The 20,430-nt window shown below is 40.4% G+C and overlaps 4 protein-coding genes across 9 annotated transcripts; all 4 read right to left on the reverse strand.

Annotated features, from left to right (window-relative positions):
- Nucleotides 1-1,023: 1,023 nt before the first annotated feature.
- On the reverse strand, nucleotides 1,024-2,091 carry LOC108157803 (farnesol dehydrogenase-like). Its single transcript, XM_017289995.2, has 2 exons — nucleotides 1,452-2,091; nucleotides 1,024-1,387 (listed from the first exon to the last, which is right to left on the reverse strand). The coding sequence occupies exons 1-2, from the start codon at nucleotides 2,022-2,024 to the stop codon at nucleotides 1,211-1,213; spliced, it is 750 nt and encodes a 249-aa protein (XP_017145484.1). The 5' UTR covers nucleotides 2,025-2,091; the 3' UTR covers nucleotides 1,024-1,210.
- Nucleotides 2,092-5,574: 3,483 nt separating this feature from the next.
- Nucleotides 5,575-10,064, reverse strand: LOC108157521 (facilitated trehalose transporter Tret1). Of its 2 annotated transcripts, none has more exons than XM_017289626.2 (4): nucleotides 9,936-10,064; nucleotides 7,210-7,382; nucleotides 6,719-7,132; nucleotides 5,575-6,659 (listed from the first exon to the last, which is right to left on the reverse strand). In XM_017289626.2, exons 2-4 carry the CDS (start codon nucleotides 7,352-7,354, stop codon nucleotides 5,743-5,745), a joined length of 1,476 nt encoding a protein of 491 aa, XP_017145115.1. In that variant the 5' UTR covers nucleotides 7,355-7,382; nucleotides 9,936-10,064; the 3' UTR covers nucleotides 5,575-5,742. The 2 variants fall into 2 exon arrangements, with proteins under 2 accessions (XP_017145115.1, XP_017145113.1); XM_017289624.1 differs by lacking the exon at nucleotides 9,936-10,064 and adding an exon at nucleotides 7,966-8,069.
- A 2,004-nt stretch (nucleotides 10,065-12,068) lies between these two features.
- Nucleotides 12,069-19,254, reverse strand: LOC108157450 (facilitated trehalose transporter Tret1-2 homolog). 2 transcript variants are annotated; one of them, XM_017289511.2, is made up of 6 exons: nucleotides 19,166-19,254; nucleotides 15,027-15,141; nucleotides 14,772-14,966; nucleotides 13,715-13,900; nucleotides 13,414-13,658; nucleotides 12,069-13,338 (listed from the first exon to the last, which is right to left on the reverse strand). In XM_017289511.2, exons 1-6 carry the CDS (start codon nucleotides 19,190-19,192, stop codon nucleotides 12,568-12,570), a joined length of 1,539 nt encoding a protein of 512 aa, XP_017145000.1. In that variant the 5' UTR covers nucleotides 19,193-19,254; the 3' UTR covers nucleotides 12,069-12,567. The 2 variants fall into 2 exon arrangements, with proteins under 2 accessions (XP_017145000.1, XP_017144999.1); XM_017289510.2 differs by lacking the exon at nucleotides 19,166-19,254 and adding an exon at nucleotides 15,482-15,815.
- Nucleotides 19,255-19,624: 370 nt separating this feature from the next.
- Nucleotides 19,625-20,417, reverse strand: LOC108157452. Of its 4 annotated transcripts, none has more exons than XM_017289514.2 (3): nucleotides 20,173-20,417; nucleotides 19,977-20,118; nucleotides 19,625-19,848 (listed from the first exon to the last, which is right to left on the reverse strand). In XM_017289514.2, exons 1-3 carry the CDS (start codon nucleotides 20,394-20,396, stop codon nucleotides 19,648-19,650), a joined length of 567 nt encoding a protein of 188 aa, XP_017145003.1. In that variant the 5' UTR covers nucleotides 20,397-20,417; the 3' UTR covers nucleotides 19,625-19,647. The 4 variants fall into 4 exon arrangements, with proteins under 4 accessions (XP_017145003.1, XP_017145002.1, XP_017145004.1 ...); XM_017289513.2 differs by having other exon boundaries at nucleotides 19,914-20,118; XM_017289515.2 differs by having other exon boundaries at nucleotides 19,914-20,075; nucleotides 20,173-20,248.
- Nucleotides 20,418-20,430: the final 13 nt, after the last annotated feature.

Here is a 20,430-nt window from a genome sequence, read left to right on the forward strand (position 1 = left end):
TGGCAGTGGCTACTCTCAGCCAGATGCACATTGACTACGAAGAGTGTGTGAGATCAAGAGAGAGAATGAGTAAGCGCGTGGATATAATAGTAATCCGATCTAATCCAGATTCAACAGTCTAAAAGATACGTTCATTCTCTACGATTCTGCTGCTTTGATTTTTCGTATCTTCAAAATTGTGGATGCCACAGATTTTCGTCTTTTATCGGGGCGAAAACGGGCTTGGCAAAATTTTGAAACAAACTTGATATCACAGGAGTCTGGATACAAAATTTCGGCGTCAAACAAAACGGACAGACAGACATGGCTCTAACGACTCGTCTATTGATGCTCATGAAGATCTGGGCTTTACACACATTCATTTTCCCCACAAATCGAATATATCCTAAATCGCCTAAATCGAAAATAATATACTGGATACTAAGATTTAGATGGATAGATTGGCAGTATTAAATATACTGTCTGTGGTCGGTACTTCTTTTTATCTGGTACATTTACGAACCACAGCCCAGTATACCCTTAGATACTCCGAGTACTTCGCAGTCAGCCGATAGAGAGCAAACAAAACACTCAGCTACAAAATGAAAGCTTCGTCTTCAATTAATTATGTATGTATTCAGACAAAAATTAAATGTATTTCGTAATCAATTTGTGGTAAATTTATTAGAAAAAACATTTTTTTTTATTATTAAGTCTATTTGCAAACATTCGTTTCTACTTTTATTTTCTGTTGTTTTTATGAAGTGTATTTCTTGTCTGAGAACCAGTTTGGTTTTGCGGCATAATTGGTTGTCGGAATTGTCGTGTCATCGTGATGAAAAAGAAAAATGTTTGGGATTGCTTTTGGTATGTATACTTTGTGTAAGTCAAAGTTTTGTTAAATACGCTGATTATCAATGTAGCCTCTCTTTACACTTAGAATTGCCACTTTATGTACATTTAACATACATATATTTTTAAATATATCTGTATGTATGCAGACAGTAAATATTATCATGCGAAAAATTATCAAGTGCCAAAATAATTATTATATGATAACGATACGATCATTTGTTTATTTGCACATCTTGAAGCCTGATCAAAATCTTATCGTTTATTTACACAACCGAAATGAACCTTGGGAATCCTGTAGTGTTTTGTGCATGTATAGCACAGCAATCCCTTCCCAACTTGTGTTGAAGCAGCCAACTGCCTGCTGTTATACAAGTAATTAAAACGTTTCGCCCACTGGCTTGATTTTTAGTTCGTGAATCTGTACACCAGGTGGGGTCTGGATGCAGTAGGTCACCGCATCGGCCACGTCCTCTGAGCGGAGCATTGGGCGTTCTGTCACTGCAGCTTTGATGTTATCAAGGATCTCAGTGTCGACCACACCGGGGCAAATGCTCTAAGAGGCACATACGCAAATTAGTATTATTGATTGGCTTAAGAATTTTTAAATCTGCACTCACTGTTATCTTGGTCCCGGTCTTCTTCCGCTGAAACTCCTGTCGCAGCACCTCAGTCAGACCGGTGATAGCATGCTTGGAGGGTACATACATGTTCCAGTTTAGGCCTTCTACCACTGGCACGATATGCCCCACAATGCTGCTGATGATCACCACATGGCCATCGTTGACTTTGCGGCGCTGTAGCGAGAGGAATGCTTCGCGGGTGCACCACGAAACTCCAAGGACATTGGTGTCCAGGACAGCGCGAAGATCGGCAGAGTTGTTTGCATCTGTGATTTGATACTTACCAAGGATGCCAGCATTGTTGACCAATACGTCAGCCCCACCCAGAGTCTTGTCGATCCAAGCGAATACATCAACAACCTGCTTCTCGACGGCTACGTCACACTTTCGTCCATGGAAACGGGACTGCTGATCTTTTGGTAGCGATGCCTTAAGCTCCTGAAGTCGTTCCTCGCGGCGGGCCAGTCCAACAACGACCATGCCCTTGGCAACCAAATCCTTGCAGCAGGCAGATCCAATACCAGAACTGGCTCCAGTGACGACGGCAACACGATTCAACCAACGATCCATTGCGGCAATAGTTTTTTTGTAATTTTCGCTTCGACGGTAGGTTCATCAGAGCATTACTGATGCTACTGAGCTCTCGGCAATAAGCGCGCTGGTATTTATACACCATCACCCAATTAAGGAAAAGCGTCAATTAAGAATATCAGATAATATGTACTTAATAATACATAGTATACCGTGTAATCTCAATAAAAATGCTTATTTATACAATCGAAATAGTCTTCAGAACTCATAATCGCAATATTAGCCAGGGCTACAAAATTAAAACTATTAAATGTAATACTGTACATGAGAAAATTACTTTATTTAATTGCAGAAAAAAGGCGATTGTAAAGTACAAAAAAAACGCAATTGTTTAATTTTGTTACTAACTAAGACGATGTTCTGCCACGCAAAAAAAAATGTTCTAAATTAAATGTCGCTAATTTACAGCGAAAAATTTTTAGATGACGCGGTAAACTTTTTTCCGCCTTAGCGGCAATAATTAAGCAGATTTTTGATTTTATCTGTTTTTTTTTTTTTTGTATTTTAACGATTCTTTAATTGGGTTTTTTTACTTATATAGGTTTTCTTTTTTTCTTCAGTTAAGCACCTTGTGATACAGAACATTTTTTGTTTTATTTTCAGGCGCAAAAACAAGCAACGCAGATGGTCTTCCGACCCGTGAACATGTCACATGTAATGTCACATGTGAAAAAGATTTATTTTCCAGATTCAGACTATATACTTTCAAGGATTGGCCTTGTAATTTGTTAATAGTCATGGCGAATGCAAGTCGTATCGGAAATTGAAGTCTTTTAAAATTAAATGGCATATCTGTTGGGATCATCGAAATCCTGGGATTGAGAATTTCCTCACCCTCGAATTTTCTTTTGAGTATCGCCGCTCAAATCAAATTTTTGATCAATTTTCTTATCACCAAACGGGTACCGTTGCACAGTTTTGGTTGGTTCATGTTTCGAAGAATGATCACTACGGAGCCAACCTTTAGGCGCAAATTGTGAGGTGCGTTTAAAAAGGAGTTGAAGAATTCAGTTGGTTGCTTCATCTTCATTTGTATGAAATCAATCCGCTCTATTCGTCGGCAGAAACTCGCATGTTTGTTGTCAGCTGAAGTTTCTTCACATAGCGCCATAGATTCGATGATTTTAGGCTAGCGTTTATTTCGTCGGTAGGCGTTGATCTTTGAATTACTAGCAGTTTTTGGCGGAAATCGCCGATCAGTAGAATCATACCTCCAATCACCTTCAAAATATCTCGAGGCATTGCGTTGATCTTTCAATGTTTGGTTAAGTGCTTCTAATGCATTCTTCCCAGATGATTTTCGATGCTGACATAACTTTGGCCATTGCGGATTTAAACACAGCCAAGTCGGTGCCTGTGACACACAGACTACTGTGCTGACGAATATGTCATGTCACTAGGGAACCCTAGAGCAGTCTCCTGAATCTAAGCTACCTCCCCACCAATTTTCAGCCAAATCGGTTCAGCCGTTGTTGAGTTTCTTTTACCTTCATTTTTTTTCTTAATTTTAATTCTCTGCGCTACACGCAAAGGGCTTATCCTTAGAGTGCCAGTCACTAGATGTAACCTTGATTTGGTTTTTGCCAAACTATAAAAATATATTTAATTCATTTTGCTTTCTGATTTATGGTTACATAAGAAATTTGCTTTCTTCTTACTTTAATGTTGTATATTGCACTTTTGTATATTAATATATTAGGTGGGCTCCTGACAGATTCATTATCTTTTTCTTGTGATACAGAAGCTGATCCCATATGCGAATAACATTGACGAAGAAATGTCTCTTGTTTGTACTTGCAGAATAAGTAAATCTAAGTTTTTCGTGCTGGTGTTCGGGTTTTCTTGGGAATATTTGGAGAGATTTGGCCAATACAATACAATTTTTAAAAAGCCTATAATATTTTGAAGTAATTTATTCTTTGTGTTCCGAGCAAAACCCCGCCGATTTGCTGCTTGCCAATAGTAGAGAATTGGCCTTCAGCCGCTTGTTTTGTTTGCTACTCATTTAATTTAATTGTCACTCGTATGTTTGTTAAAGCTTCGCGCTTGCTTGCCCTGCTAAGCGTTCTCTCGAAGCTCGCTCTTTATCTGTGTTATCTACGCTTTGCGTCTGGCTTATCTATGTATGCCGAGCGAAGCTGCGCTCAGCGATCATAGCGGCAACGTAAAGGGCAGGCAAGCTACACTTGCAATTTGGATGTCGCGCAATAAACTATATATCGCAATTTAATATTTGCGTCGGGTTAGTCGTCAGATCAGGGGTAAACACCATTATCTCCACACTTTGTTTTCTTTGTCCTTGAAGTTGCCCAAAATTGTATAAGCGGTCCGGAATATACCATCTTTAGTTACATGGGGGGCAGGCACACCATAGTACATGAGTTCTACACTAGCAGTTCACAAAAGTGGAGCACACTTTTCAGATGATTTATAAAGAATTCGGCGAAAGCTTTTATACATGATTTATTAGTCAACATACGTCGATTTGTTTCGTGATGGAACAATACATGTATTTCATATTTACACGTCGTTTTTGTTTCAAGGAGGATATTTAATGGCACAACTGTCGGAGCCTTGTATGTCACACAGTTGGGACTTCGGAGCTCAGCTTTCATTTATTTTGTTCTCGATGAAACTTTAACTTTTTACTCGATTGAATTTTTTCCAAAAGATGGATTTATCATTACTATTTAGTGATATTCTTATACTAGTGGTAAAGCTTCTTTCGTTTTTTTTTTTTTTGTTTGAGGTGCCGACACTTAAATCTCTCTAGAAGAGAGATATGGCATAAGCCATATCGCTGGTTGGCCTTTTGTTAAAAAAAAATAACTTCCGGGGGTCTTCGGGGTGGTTTTTTGAAAGGTAAGTCAAGTTGAAAAATATCAAAAAAATTTGATTAGATGTATTTTCCTTTAGAACGGTCGATGCAACAGAATAGGTTTTTATTGAATATTGATAGCAACGAATATACTTAAAAAAAGAAAAGAAAAAAGAAAAAAGATAATCATAAGATACATTGTTTACTTATTAGTCAACCTTAAAGATATAGTATGTGTTCTTTAAAGGCTCATATGTATCTCCTGTACTAACGAGCGGGAACGTTTTGAGTCGCAGCTAGAGCCGCGACTCTACCTTCATACTCTATACTCAGCGAGTTTTAAAATGCAGTGTGATATCACAGTAGTCTGCTTACAACATTATGTTGTATTTTATTTGTATTTATTTGTATATGTATTTTATTTGGTCGGAAACGCTTCCTTTTGGCTGTTAAAACCATCCACTTTCACCACAAATCTAATATATTGTACCCCTATACTCTTTGAGTATCGGGTATGAATGTTTTGATATTTTCGATTTCCCCATTCTCGCCCGGCATAAGATATGTATATATGGAAGCGTAATTTTGCAACCAGAATTTTTGTTTTTCTGTGGTTTAAAGAGATAGGTTTTATTTCGTCGAATATTCTGCGAAACGTTTTTGGAGACTTTGCGGACTTTTAGCTCATAAAGCTCATAAAAAAGACAGTACTGCTCTTCATATTACTAAAGTGTATTTTTGGCAAAACGTTTAACAGAATTGAGTTTAAGCTTAAAAGACTATGCAATAAAATACTTTGCTTTTAGACCTAAGATATACATATAAGATCTTTAAGGACTTAAACGACACATATACATATATTAACAAATAGGCCCTCTCTTAGTTGCGCTTGCTGTTTAGTCGATCCTGGATCTCCTGCAGGCTGAGGCCCTTTGTCTCCATGACCACGAAAAGGACAAAGAAGAAGGCCACCACCATGAATCCGGCAAACAACCAGAAGGCGTAGTAGGAACCAAGGGCATCCAGAGCAGGATAGAAATAGGTAACCAGAAAGCCAAGAGTCCAGCAGGTGCTGGCCACAATGGACGAGGCAGACGACTTGATGTTCGCCGGGAACATCTCGCCGAGCACAGCCCAAGGCAGTGGCCCGAAGCCCGTGCAGTAGACTATGTTGTAGATAACGAGCGCTGGCACTGGCATCCACACCACATTGGAGATGTCGCCCACCACCAGCTGCATGTAGAAGAAGGCGCCGAGTGCCGTCAGACCCACTGTCATCACACTGGCGGAGGTCAGCAGCATCACCTTCCTGCCAAGGCGATCCGCCACGATGGGCGTCAGGCCCGAGGATGCCACCTGGACGCAGCCAATAATAATGGTGGCAATGGCGGGATCCAGTCCCGTGTTGGCGCTGGCAAAGATCGACTGGCTATTGAAAAGGACCACGTTGATTCCCGAAAGCTGCTGGAAGGAGATTAGGCCGGCACAGATGAACAGTGCCTTACGGTTGCCGGGGTTCTTGAACAGATCCATAATAGTGCCTTTGTTGGCCATGGCCTCCTCCACACTGGATTGTATTTCGGCCATCTCGTTGTGCACTCCCTCGGCGCTTTGGCCACGCAGAAACTGTAGCGAACGCAGTGCGTCTGTCTTGCGTCCCTTTCCGGCATAATAGTGGGGACTCTCGGGCATAAAGTAGAAGATCGCATCGAAGATCACCGGCACAACAATACAGCACCACTGAAGAGCCATGTACGAGACGAAGGGACCAATTGCATAGACATATAGAATACCAGCTAAAAGGGGGAATAAATTAGTGTCAAACGAACTCAAAGATCTTGCTATCCACACTTACCCACAATAAACAGCTGCATTAGAGAGCCAGTAGCTCCACGAACATTATCCGTGGAAATCTCACCCACATACATGGGCTGCACAGTCATCACGAACCCCACGCCGAAGCCCTGAATCAGTCGGGACAGGTATAGGATCCACACCTCTGTGGCTCCCATATTAATTCCGAATGCAAGCACGAAGAAGAGACTGCTGGAGAGCAGTACCCACTTTCGGCCAATGCGATCCGCCAGGGGTCCAGCCACAAAGGGAGCAATGAGCGCTCCAATGGCAATCAGCGAGGAGATCCAGGCATCTTCATCGGATGTTATGGGTCTGTCCAAAGGCGAGTCGGAGGTATCTTCGGTCTTGAGTTTGGGTCCAATTGGAGAGGTCCAGCCCAGGCAGGTGCCCACCACAAAGGCGGACAAGTTAGCTAAGAGAGAGGACAGTCGGAGAATGCAGATTATGCACATGTTTTATTTAAGGCAAATGTATCACAACTTGACTCACCTGCCACAGCGGCCATAAAAATGCGTCCAGTCTTGACTGGTTCTGGCGACATATTTCGCGTGTTTACTTCGCTAATCTGAAAAGAACTGACTTCCGTATAGGAATATTTAACTCCTGTCTCTTCTTCGCGGGCTACTGACGGCATCTGGCTTGTTTCGCGAGTGGAGCAGTAGCTGCAAAAGCACAACCATAAAAAAAAGCGAAAGCATCTCATTAGAAAATCAGTGGACGTGGATTAATGATGCTGTCCCCATTAGTAATTCAATCGCCTGTAAGTCCAAATGGCTTTTACTTGACCCTTAGTCTTGAATGGTTTCGTTGACGGTCCATTCTGTAAAAGCGCATGACTCATGTAACCAGATATGAGAGCTCCACCCATTCACATTCACGTTGTTCTTACACATTTCTCAACATTAACTGTCTCGTTTTTCATTTATCACATTATCAAAGCATCTTTACACATTAGCTAATTGTAAAGTTACTAAAAAATACAAAAATAGAATGCGGAAGAGTAGTCGCGTTCTATGTAATCATTATTCAAAATTAATTTTATTGCACAGCGAAAAAAGCTACATCAAATTACTGTCTGTCGAATTTGAAAATGTTTTCTTCTGCAATTATCATTAGAGAATATATTTGTGTAATTATTTTAACAATCACTGTTGACACTTTCTGTTGGCTATCATTAATTTCACGTTGTAGCCAGATACAGCATTTTTCAGATGATATTTTTGACTTTTGCACATCCCTACTTACATATCCTTCTTCATCAAGCAAAAAGGATCCGCACTAGGAAAATGATTTTGAAAACTGTCAGCCTCTCAGCTCAGAACTGAAATGCTGATTGGATCGGCGAATCGCGCGAATTTAAAGAATTTTCGCCTTATATGACAGGCATTCGAAATCAATACTCAGTCAATAATGCTCATCGACAAGTGCTCTTACACGTGCATTATCTTATCAGGGGCAGCGCCTCTCGTTCGATGGCAAACTCATCTAGTATTCATCAGCGTTAGCTCTCCCATCGAACCCCCGTGCATCGGAATCGAATCAAAATCTCTCTTCAAAACCTTATTATTGTTGTTGTGTTGGTTGTTTTGGTTGAAATTGCGCCATTTGTGTGCATTTTGCACTTGAACTGGCCTATTTACCCATATTGTATGTACATCTGTGTGATAAGACTGCGAAAAAGCTGACAAAAAGAAGGCGCCCCAATCTCAATTTGTTTGCTTACACGACCCGACGGCAAAGGGCGCCCGCCTCCCACTTCAATGGATTGGCGTCCAGCGGCTGATTGGGGATGTGAGGGGGATACCAAGAACTTACCTCTAATCATCAAGTAGCCTCTGGCACTTCTAATCATAACCAGCCCAACCATATCCACATTACATGGACAAACAAATCAAATGCCACCGAGTGACGGCGTAAATAGCTGCTTTGATTAGTAGTTCTTAAGTTATTTCCGCTAATTACAGTTCTGCAGCGTTACGCCTCAACAAGTCGAAAATATTGACACAAATTGAGTTAAGTTACTCACTCAGATGGAGCACAGCACGTGAATAGAGTGTGACACCATGACAGGGAGAGCCATATCTGCCTTGGAAGAGTATCTCTCGAATGTGACTATGGAAAAGTTGGTACTCAAGTTTACTCCTTCATATCGAAATGAAAGATTAAAGCTCAAAAATGAAAAGTCGCTTTTTCAGTTCAGCCCTAAAAACGTATAAATACGTAGTATATTGGCTTTACTTGTTATTTCCTTTCCATAAATTAACACGTTTTTATGAAACTTCTTGTTCTTGTATTCGATAAGCTTTTATTATAATTAAAAAACATAGTTTATGAACTTCTTCCTGTAAAGATTATCACCGATTCACAATTGTTGCCACCTTCGCATAAGATCGTTGAACACGTTCCATCAACCTTATTTTTTTACTTTCCATTTGAACTTCATGGGTTTTTCCTTATTTACTAGTTACCACCAACTGATCAAACATTTTTTTGATTTCGGTCACCAATTAAGCGCTGACACAGACGACAAACGTTTAATAGAAGCAATTTTGATAAGTCAGAAGTACTTAGGCGCCACGAAAAGATACTTATATATTATTTGGCAATCGAGTAAATACAGATATGATTCCAAACCTTGACTATGGAGAGGTTTGACAAACTGAGTGATAGGTGTTCACTGAAAAATAGTGGGTTGACGGGACATAAAGTCCTTGAAGGTTCTTACATGACTCTAATATAATATCTGATATGAACATAAATGAATAAAAGAAAAAAGTCAATAAAAAGGGACTAATGTTAAACAGATAAACAAATATTTTTGAAACATATTTAAACCACCCGTTCAGCACATTACAACGCGTTCAAAATAAAAGGTTATGAATTTCGGCTTGTTTTACTCACAAAGAAATAAAAATAAAGCAAATAAATTCACTTGCCAGGGATCTTAGCCCAAAATGGTAAAACTTGTGGTCCGAACTCAACGGCAACAAATCGAAACTAACGGAAAAGCTACCATTTAGATTTAAGAAATCAGTCGTTGCGATAATACGTTCAGTTTTTTCCCCAATCTACACACACCAATATTTGATTATATTTGGTATTCAAGGGTAAACATTCTGACTAATTTTTACGCGCAGAAAAGCGAGGCAATGCATCACAGACCGCAACAACATAAAGCACTATACAGATAAAGCACATTTAGTAGGTCCACTCACCCATTATGGTAGCCGAAATTTTCAATTAGAACACAATTAATGAAGCACTGTCAAATTAGAGCTCGTAGTAATACCCGGCGTATACGTATTGTGGAAAATAACTCGGTGTCTGGCTATGGACAGATCAAAGCTAACAGTTTTGTTTGGCTGCCGGAACTGAAATGATGTCGATGTGAGAATGTTTTGACGCTTTTGTCGTTTGGGCATGCAAAATTAAGCCGGGAAATTATGACAGACGCATTTAAATTCTCTGCTTAGTCGCCAGACCGAGCATATAATATATGTATATAAGCAGAGAGAGACACATACGAACATACATACATATGAGTATTACAGATATCAGTGGCTATTATATCGCATTGAATAGCCACTCAGACGCGACCATTGAACAAAGCAGAGCCGAGAGAACTGAGCTCGGAATTTGTGGGATTTTTATCAGCACTTTGTCTGCCTTTCTGACAATTGTCTGGTTCTCTCCAAAGCAGCCGTATTTGACTTAAAATGTCGCAGCAACGAAAGACCCCCTAGTTCCGGATATTCTGTGGAAAACTTTGCCTCACTTTGATCGGACTCAGCTTCAAGGAAATTAATTAGCATGCACCGGACACTCCCCGGGGGATTGACTTATTTCGATGTCTTATCGATACAGTTAAGACATACATAAGTACATAATAAAGTCGCTAGGCCAGTCGGCTAACGTGCGTGCTAATTGAAATGTGTCTGCGGTAGGCACATTAAGTCTTTTGAGACTACGTCTTATTGGTGTTTCCCCCCATCCGAAACAAGTCGTTTAGAGATAACCTGACACAAATACTAATTACGAGCATTTTAAAAAGCTGAATACTCATACACTTTTGATGTTTTGCTATAGATCAATAAATATCCGGCTTTTGCAGTGCTTAAGGGGTATTTTTAGTGTTTTGTTTTATATAAAACGTATCACAACAGTCGCAAATAGTGTTTAAATCAATTGATACAAATATATAGTTACTGACACCTACTTTCTATCCTTTTAAATCTTAATGCTATACAACTATGACTCGAAGAAGAGTATAGAAGAGTCTTGCATCCCATTTCTACTTTATCCTCGAATTTCAATTTAGCAAGAACTTTTTTTGTTAACTTTAAAAAAAAGGTCAACGTTTGAGAAACATTAAAAATGGTAGAAAATTTAAACCTTGGCTCTATATGTCTTAAGGAATAGCCTTTGCATCGACACAAATAAAAAAAACCTATGAAAGGTCAGGCGATTTTCTTTTTAATCCAATATTTATATATTAATTTCGGCGCCCAAAATGCTGAGTCAAAATTATGAAAGTGTGTGTCACCAAAACGCGGTTTTTAAATATGTCAAACAGAATTTGGTAGTATTGCATGTTTTAAGTTTGAGAATGCGATCTACTCATACAGGCATACAATCTAATTTTGGTCTCGTGTATAGAGAAGTGTTCTTACTATTTTATTTATGTGCACTTTATCCGGGGATTATCCGTATCGTATTAGACGATTTATTTAACATGCAATTAAACGGTAATTGCGTTTATCGCGACATGTTTCCCCTATCTAATAATCTCCAGTGGCAGTTTTTATACCGATCCCATTGATACAACCATTTCCCCACAACATATTTCCCATTTACCAGTCAGTATTGCTTTGACAAATATGGATAGATATTTGTCAACAACCTGTCGAGCATCTGAGCAAATATCCAAGCAAATACGGACTTTGTGAGGGGCTTCCTGTAATTGGCATTAAATATTTGCATAGAAATGCGGCAGGCAATGATCGAAGTAGAATGTGGAAATGCGACAGCTCTCGACTCAGGCGAGCTGCTGCTGGCACGATTTCAATTTACATTTTGTGCGTCGCTTTCGATGTCGATCAATCAATCAATCGACGGTGACCTTCACATTGACCATGCCTCAAGGGAAACAAAACGAAGAGAGTAGCGACAAACCCTGGCGCCAAAGGTAGGCGTGGCCTGTCTCCAATGCGAAGTCGTACGACTGTAATCGGGGCTTGGTGCAACAGACAGTGCCTGATAATTTTCTAATTTCTCATTTGAAGGGGCGTACCCAGGGTCCAGAGGTTATCGTTATCACTAAATGGGCTCAAACATGCATACACTTGGGATTGGGATTGCTGTACAGTATAGTTTTATTATCAACTATATACATAAGAGTATATGTCTTTGCCATCCATTCCATCCATCCTTCTGTCCATACTTACACATATACTGAAGCGGACGAGGAAGGGTCTTTTCCCAAGTCCCCCATCAACTTATCTAATGAAGGGAAGGCGTTACATAGACATTCTAGATAGGTACTTAGGAACTAATTGAACTGTGTACACTTAATATTAACATTGTGCAATATTGATAAGAATAATTGTACAGTTTGCTCAATATTATCTATCTATTTAAGTGTTTATACCCTTGCAAAGAAAGATTTGACATTTGTGTTTGCAAGACCATTCAGAACTTATATCATTTGCAAAAGTATAAAATCATCGGCTAACCGACGAGAAATTTCTTTCAACATGTCAACATGTCCAACCATGGAGTTGACTTCATATCTACCTACGAGTACAATAGCACCTGGCTAAACTAATCTACAAGAACTAAGAGAGTCCATTAGCGTCCATTTAGCCAGGACTGTATTTGGCTGGCACTCTTGCCCTTCGTCTCCTGCAGCATTGTGGCCACATAGATGGTGGCAGCGGCCATGCACGTGGCGAAGAACCAGAATGTGACGTCCGATCCGAGAGACTCGATCATTGTGCCAAAGCTTTTAGTGACGATAAACACACACAGCCAGTTGGCCATCACAGTGATTGCGACGGCAGTGGCCTTGACGTCGGGCAGGAAGAGCTCGCCCATCATCAGCCAGGGAATGGGGCCATAGCCCACCGAAAAGGTGATCATGAAGAGCACCACGCAGAGCAGCGGCAGCCAGCCAATGGAGGAGACATCCTTGCCGCTATCCTTCATGTCGAAGTAGGCACCCAGTATGGCCAGGCAGATGGACATTACTGTGCTGCTGAAGAGCAGCAGTATCTTTCGCCCAGCACGATCGATCAGCAGTGAAGCGGTTAGGGTCATGATCACCTGCACAACGCCCACGATGATGGAGCAGACGGAGGCATCGAGAGTGCTGCCTGCGGACTGGAAGATCGGAACCGTGTAGAAGATGACCGCATTGATGCCAGAGAACTGCTGAAAGAACATCAGCAGTATGGAGATAACCAGACCGTTGCGGGCTCCACGATTACTGAAAAGATCCAGGATGCCGGCATCGGCTGCGGCCTGGTCCAGATCATTTTGGATGACTTGGATGGCACTGCGCGAGTCGCAGTAGCGACCCCAGAGCCACTTCAACGAGAGGGCGGCCTCGGCCCGTTGACCCTACAAGGTAAGATAAAGGAGATATATGGGGCTTGAAGATGTGTGGCATGGATGGATGGATGGGCGCTCCCTCACCTTCTTGAGCAGATAGACTGGCGTCTCGGGCAATATGAGCAGGCCGAAAAACAGAAAGATTGGCACAAACAAGCAGAGCGTACTCAAAGTGGTCCAGGACACCATAGATCCCACCAGATACACGAACAGTATGCCAACAGTGAGCAGCAGTTGGAATAGAGTGCCCAGGGTGCCACGAATGCTCGTCTCGGCAATCTCGGATATGTACATGGGTGCGACCACGCAAAAGCTGCCCGTGGAGATGCCTAGATAAAGCACAGATTAACAATCAGTGAATTATTTTCAAAAGATAGTAGCTTACCGATCAGAAAGCGCCCAAAATAAAGCCAGCCTGCAGAATTGGCGAAGATAATCGAGATCCAGGCCAATATAAAGGGAACATTCATGACCATTGCTGTGTATCGTCGGCCTATGGCATCAGCAATGTATCCCGTGGGCATGGCTCCCAGAAAGGCGCCAATAGCCAGCAGGGAACTAACCCAGGTCTCTGAAAATGTAAAGATTACAAAATTAAAGAAAATATAACAATATCTACAACTCTTATCAGTAATCGAACTGAACAAGCGAGCTCTTATAATTTATTATCAAACCCGATTATAGCATCCAATTATTTAAGAGATTAGTATGACCATTTAAGTCATAGAAAGCGACACTTTTCCACATTAAGATAGATGTTAGACAGTGACTATATCTGTTTATTTGTTACTCTATAAACATAAGTGAAAACAGTTTGATTCTAGGTGGGATTACTGAAAGGGTGGAAACAAAGTAAACACTTGACTGAATAAAGATTACAAAATCAAAGAAAATATAACAATATCTACAACTCTTATCAGTAATCGAACTGAACAAGCGAGCTCTTATAATTTATTATCAAACCCGATTATAGCATCCAATTATTTAAGAGATTAGTATGACCATTTAAGTCATAGAAAGCGACACTTTTCCACATTAAGATAGATGTTAGACAGTGACTATATCTGTTTATTTGTTACTCTATAAACATAAGTGAAAACAGTTTGATTCTAGGTGGGATTACTGGAAGGGTGGAAACAAAGTAAACACTTGACTGAATAAACTTAATTCAGTGTGAAATTGCATGAATCGGGATACAAAATCATGTTACTCTAGCTCTAATAGTTTTTGAGATCATCAAAACAGACTTTTCTATTCATGCTGATCAAGAATATATGGTGGAACCACACGAACTGAATACACCCCTCTGTCTGTGATCTATAGGTACCAGGTGGAATTACTATCATATAAGACAGAAAACTTTTTTATCTCGCTTAAAATGTGGATAGGAATCAACTCGAAGTTGAAGCGCCTGCGGTTGTAATATAATTTAAGCTACTTACGTTGGCCCGCTGTCAGTTGCAGACGGTCTTCGCTTGGCAGAGGCAACGGAATTGGGCTGGTTCCATTGGCAATTGTAGCGTTCCCCATTGTTGAGTTCCCTGCTGTGGTGTTAGCTGGCGGGTGCACACTGATCTGATCTAGCACAGGGCTGGTCCACGCCAAAGCTGTGCCAGCGGCAACGGCTCCCAAGCACACTGTAAGTTGTTCATTAGCGATCGATTCACAAGAAAACCACTATGATGTCTTCCACTCACTTATCAGGGCAGCCACATATTGACGGGTCTTCGAAGTTTTAACCACACCATCCTGCAGTGGGTCATAGAGCATTGGGTTGCGAGCCGAAGGGTCCGCATCCTCTTGGCTGACAGTCTGTAACAGGAAATCATTTAATTATTATCTGGAAATTACTAAAAATATACGACATGATTTTAAGCTCATCTCGGATTTAAATTGGCATTTAAACGTTATTTTAATTTCTGTTGCCCACAGGTGCCATTGTGTATAAAGTCCAATTATTTTGTTGGACTGGGCTTAAATCATTACACGCAACTTTTGAAATTTGGAAAACATTAACAAATTTCCACTGGTTTCCATTCTTTCTGATTTTTAACGAGAGTTAATCATCTGACATTTTTTCAATAAAAAATGCTGTGAGCAAGATGAAAAACTATTCTTTTCGGATGGTGAGAATACAAGGGCTTTTCTTTACCTGCCACCAGCGCGCCATGGCGCGTACTACTTTTTCCGAATCCATATTAAACTGTCCCGATTTCCGGGTTGTTCTTTCCCAACGTCTTATGTAAGTCAAACACACACACAAAACGCACTTTGTCCAATTTAATGACAATTTTGTTCTTCTTAAAAAACACTACTTTATGGTTTGTATATTTTGGTTTATATTGAACTTATTTTTATCTCTTGTCATTAATTATCTAAGAAAGATGTATATATTTATATTTGAATATTTCGCTGTTTGTTGTTTTCGTCCACTAATTTTAGTTTTTGAGCCTCGTGGGCAGCGGTTTGTCTCGTGCGGCCACCTCGAGACGACTGAATCGTTGGGCTCTTCGAAAAAACGTATTTTGATCTCAATTCTTTGCGAACATTCTTTTAGTTTGCATAGAACTTTTATTTTATTTGGCCTGGCGCTTTGTTGGCATTTCATTGTATTGCCAACGGATTACGCGCATTAGATGCACACGAATCTTATGTTTTACGTCAGAAACAGATGAAATATCTTTAGGAATTGGGTAAAGGTGGGCTTGTCAAGAAGGCCACCAGAATACTATGGCAACCTGTTGGAGAAGACGCATGACACTATCGGATCTTTAATCGTAATGCTTCTAAGAGGCCTTACTGGGGTCACATAAATCTATTGAACCTTTATCTATTAGCAAATCATAGTAGTCGTGTCAATAGTCAGCCAATATAAAGAAGTTTAAACCTATGCCACAGATCATTCTGCGCACATATTAAGCATACGCCCCGCGCCTGAACCGAGCAAAGTACAAACCAGCAATACTTCCGACAATTTTTTTGCCAGTTAAAATTAAATTGCTAAATGCATTTCGATGCGTTGCACTCGCTTGCCAAATGCCAGGAAAGATACCGACCCGCATCTATCAGCTGTGCCCCGGCTATAAATAGAAACTTGTTTTTGTTTCCGATTAGACGACAACGACTACGATGTTTGGAAATGCATTCCTAATGAAAATGATGAATCCTTGGGGGAGTGCAAGCGAGCGTTTAGAATGTAATTTAAACGGAATGTTTAATTGGAAAGTAAAACACGTAAATCTTAATGGCGTCAAGTGCATGCCAAAAGAAACCTGTCGCCAGATTCACACCCAAACAAGTCACACAGGCATACACATCTGGTTGGAGGAAGCGAGAGAAAGAGAGAGCGAGTGAGCGAGCACGAGAGAGATCGCCAGAAAGAGTCAGCAAGAAAACAGACACACCCACCGTACTGATAGAGGCGCGCTCGGCTCATCTTATCCCCATCACATGCTAATTAGTCGGCGTCATTTGTTTTGCTCTGTTCACATTGCTCTCTAACCCAATTACAAGGGGCATGATGATTATGATAATAAATTTGCCACACAGTCGAAGAAGTGGGGTCATATGTTTTCTTGTTTCTGCGATAAGCAATACCTTACGAATAGACATAACTGATCAGCTTGCGACTTATTCACACATAACATCCCTATAATTATCAGACTACAGAGTATGCAATGCTTCGGTTGCCGGTGTTATCTTTTTTCTCTTCGTATTGCTTAGTGCTATTTGTCGTTTTCCCGATGCCAAGTTCAGCTATCGCCTTGTGCCTTGTGCTCGGCTTTGAGAGGATTGTTCCCATAAATTTGAGCAGTTTCCCCGTGGGGCCGTTCGTTTAATATTCAATGTTTCCTCTTACACGCCCACATTTTTCTTGTCTCTATTGTTTACCATATTGCAGCGCAGTCGGCGATAGACAATTTCTTTTATTGACGGCATGCCCTTAATTCGCTCAAGTCCATTGCCCATTCGGTAATTAAAATGATATTGTTGTGGGGATACCAGCGGATACATCAAGGTGTGTTTTGCATTCATTCCCATGTATATGTGTATGTATGTATGCAGTATCTATGTATGTGTGGAGGGTGGGGTTTTCTGAGGAGCCTAAATGTATACTTTGAATTTGCCCTTCCGATACCAAATTATAATCTAAATGGATACAAAATATTTGGAATTGAAACAAAATTTTCAACAGGTTTTACTGATTCTTCGAGGTGAGCAACATACATAGTTTCAGTCATGCTTTCCATTATTAATCATATTATTTATTCATTTTATTATTCACAAAAACAAGAGTACTGGTTAATCTGCATACAGTGCAAAGTTTTTCTCTACGCTCGTAATCAAAAGGAGTGATTCATTTTCTCTCATAAGAAAGTCTTTTGTACTTAATGAAATATCTGGAAAACATTGCTCAAGTTTCCTTGAAATACAAGAAACACATTTACTAAACTGAATCACAAGAGGTTTGGATGAAATGATTCATAAAATCACTTCAAAGAGTTTCGGTAATATTTTCAAAATTCCTTGGCAGTTTCATAGTTTTGTATTTATCATTTATGGCGGATGCAGTGGCCATGGAATGCCAAAAAATATTGATATGTAAATATTATTATTTGTGCACTGCAGATTGCCCGACAAGCAAAAGATAAGCTCGTGTAAATATACAAAGGCTGATGGGCACGCGACTGAAACTACTGTATGTACATAATCGTAATATTATATTGCTGCTCTGGTTATTTTTATTGTTTTACTGTCCCGACGTGATAATATATAAGCGATATGGGACAGTAGCCGAAATAAGGCCATATTTCGGCCCATTATCTGGTGGGCTGGAGTGCATGTGAATCATTTAGTCGATTCGAGTGTGGGCTAAGCAATTGGCAATCGTTTGCCTAAAATCTCAAATTGAAGAGTCCAGTGTCACGCTCAAAGTTAAACACTTAATTGGCCATTATCGAAAACAGTTAGTGACTGCGTGACCCGCACGGCGATCACCTGCCAGGCTGCTGTTAGCCTTGATAGCGCCCCATTTTGATAAGAATCTTTTGGCCCCGTGCTCAATCGACTCTATAGATGCCCAATTCCCAATCAAGTTATTTGGTAATTCCTAAAGAGGTGTTAGACGAAGTCCTGGCCGAGTTTTGAGTGGGAAGTAATCTACCCCCAGAATTGCAACACTTCCTAAGTACATAACTCTTGATGCTGTGATACCCTCTGCTAGACCTAATCGTTGGTTTATGGCCTCTGATAGCACAAACACTCGGCTTGGCAACCTTCTCAACCTATTCAAAACGGTTTAAATTATTAAGAGAGCTGTTCAAGTGTAGAAATAGCTTGTATAAATCTTTATGTTTTGTGTACATTTCTACGCAGCCCAAAATACTGATTAGATATTTTTCAATTAGAGGCTAATAAATTACATAGTTCGCATATTGAAAGATAGGTCTAAGCAAGCCATAATTATTTGTTTTAACTAATCTAGTCCGCAAAAGTATGGAACATATGAGTTCTAATGTACTCAAGCGCCAATGGGGATCGCATTTTATAATTGATTTTATACACATAATTAGTACGTATCACGTGATGTGGATTGTCCAAATGGAAGCATTAGGAATTCTAATATAGAACCAAAAATGCTGAAATTATTGCTTCAGGAAATAGTTTTCTTGACTTGTATTGGCTTGACTTATAATCAATGGTGCTCCACAATCTTTTCTGAATTACCGGTTTTTAGTGTTGATTTAAAATTCCGTTTAAAAATCATCGTGATTTTTCTCATAATTTGGTGTACGTAAAATTCGTATATTACAATACATATGCCACCTGCTCTTACCTTTTTAATGTCTTCGCTGGCAACCATGTTCCAGTTTGAATAAAAAACAACAACGCGATAAAATCAAATTCTTAGGCCGTATTTACGGCTATATTATTTCGGGATTTGTATATAACTCGGTAGTGCTCGTACAACTATTGTGATCGGCTCCAGTTCTGTAGAAGCGCTTTTACTACTGGAACGTGCGAATGCGCGTTGAGCGTCCGAGCAAAACTGAATTTCTCAAAGGAAACGCGCTTAACATCGAAACGAAATCGATGGCCACAGCGACGCCAGCAGCAACGGCGACTGTGACGGCAGCAGTGACAGTGGCAGCAGCGCAGCCGTATACGGTATACGATATAATTTCGAATCTGCCTTGTTGGTGTTGGAATGGATTCGAGCGGGCGAATCTATGACGTCCCTGCTGATTGGAGAACCAATCGCATTCAATTTTGGATGAGGAAATGGTGCCAAATGGAAATCAATAAGGGTCAGACTGCTCATTTTTCGGTTTTGATCTGGTGCAAGCTAAAATTACTCTTGCTTACACCACGTCTGTAGCTCGTTCTGGATCTGTCCATTTGGATATCCTGATAGGACTTGAATTTCTCAACTATTCGCTGCAACCCTTGCTCCAACGATGGTGATCTGACCTTGTCGAGTACCTTGAGAATGTAGTCCATTAAGGCTTGGCCCAGCATCTGGTGGGACAGAGACATACAGAGGTCAGACAGATTTGAGAGATCAAACTGAACCTGACACCCACCGCAATGTAATCCCCACCCACTCTGCAGCGGCTGTGCGTTTGGTTATTGTCATTTATCATCACCTGGAACATGATCGGATCCGACTCATTGATTAGAGCGCCCACAAAGCGGATAAATGTCAGGGCATGACCGTGCAAGAGGGCAATGTTGATATCTTCACCCTGTTTGAATTTAGAGATGGACCAATACCACTCGTTCAGAAAGCTGCAGAATTTAGAATACTCCCATAATATTACATTTTTATGCATTTTTTCTTACGTATAGAATACATCCTGGCCAAATCGTCGCTCTCGAGATCTGATTAAGTTCCATGCCTGCCTTAGAGCTACCCTTTCGCAGAGGGTAAATCCGAGCTCATCCTTAATAGGCCCCGCCTTTATTGTCAACAATTGCTTCGGATAGATTTCTTTGGCAATATTGTAACGAATTGAAGATGTAGATGAAGAACGTATTTTGCTGGGTTTCTCGTCGATATCGGCCATCGATTAATTTTGATTAATACTCATAAATAAGAAA

The sequence above is a fragment of the Drosophila miranda genome, chromosome 2 (assembly GCF_003369915.1).
Source record: "Drosophila miranda strain MSH22 chromosome 2, D.miranda_PacBio2.1, whole genome shotgun sequence".
In the NCBI taxonomy this organism is placed as follows: Eukaryota; Metazoa; Arthropoda; class Insecta; order Diptera; family Drosophilidae; genus Drosophila; species Drosophila miranda.

Excerpts from the sequence above, each read along its gene's own strand:
- LOC108157521 (XM_017289624.1), bottom strand. Across the intron at positions 7,133-7,209 it reads TTTTATGGCCGCTGTGGCAG|CTAACTTGTCCGCCTTTGTG; the intron begins GTGAGTCAAGTT and ends CCTCTCTCTTAG. Across the intron at positions 6,660-6,718 it reads AATGCAGCTGTTTATTGTGG|CTGGTATTCTATATGTCTAT; the intron begins GTAAGTGTGGAT and ends TCCCCCTTTTAG.
- LOC108157803 (XM_017289995.2), bottom strand. The coding sequence starts at position 2,024 with ATGGATCGTTGGTTGAATCGTGTTGCCGTCGTCACTGGAGCCAGTTCT. Across the intron at positions 1,388-1,451 it reads AGACCGGGACCAAGATAACA|AGCATTTGCCCCGGTGTGGT; the intron begins GTGAGTGCAGAT and ends TGTGCCTCTTAG.
- LOC108157452 (XM_017289513.2), bottom strand. The coding sequence starts at position 20,396 with ATGGCCGATATCGACGAGAAACCCAGCAAAATACGTTCTTCATCTACA. Across the intron at positions 20,119-20,172 it reads GGCCAGGATGTATTCTATAC|CTTTCTGAACGAGTGGTATT; the intron begins GTAAGAAAAAAT and ends TAAATTCTGCAG. Across the intron at positions 19,849-19,913 it reads TGGGTGGGGATTACATTGCG|ATGCTGGGCCAAGCCTTAAT; the intron begins GTGGGTGTCAGG and ends CTGTCCCACCAG.
- LOC108157450 (XM_017289510.2), bottom strand. The coding sequence starts at position 15,526 with ATGGATTCGGAAAAAGTAGTACGCGCCATGGCGCGCTGGTGGCAG. Across the intron at positions 14,967-15,026 it reads ATATGTGGCTGCCCTGATAA|TGTGCTTGGGAGCCGTTGCC; the intron begins GTGAGTGGAAGA and ends AACAACTTACAG. Across the intron at positions 13,339-13,413 it reads CAGTCTATCTGCTCAAGAAG|GGTCAACGGGCCGAGGCCGC; the intron begins GTGAGGGAGCGC and ends CTTACCTTGTAG.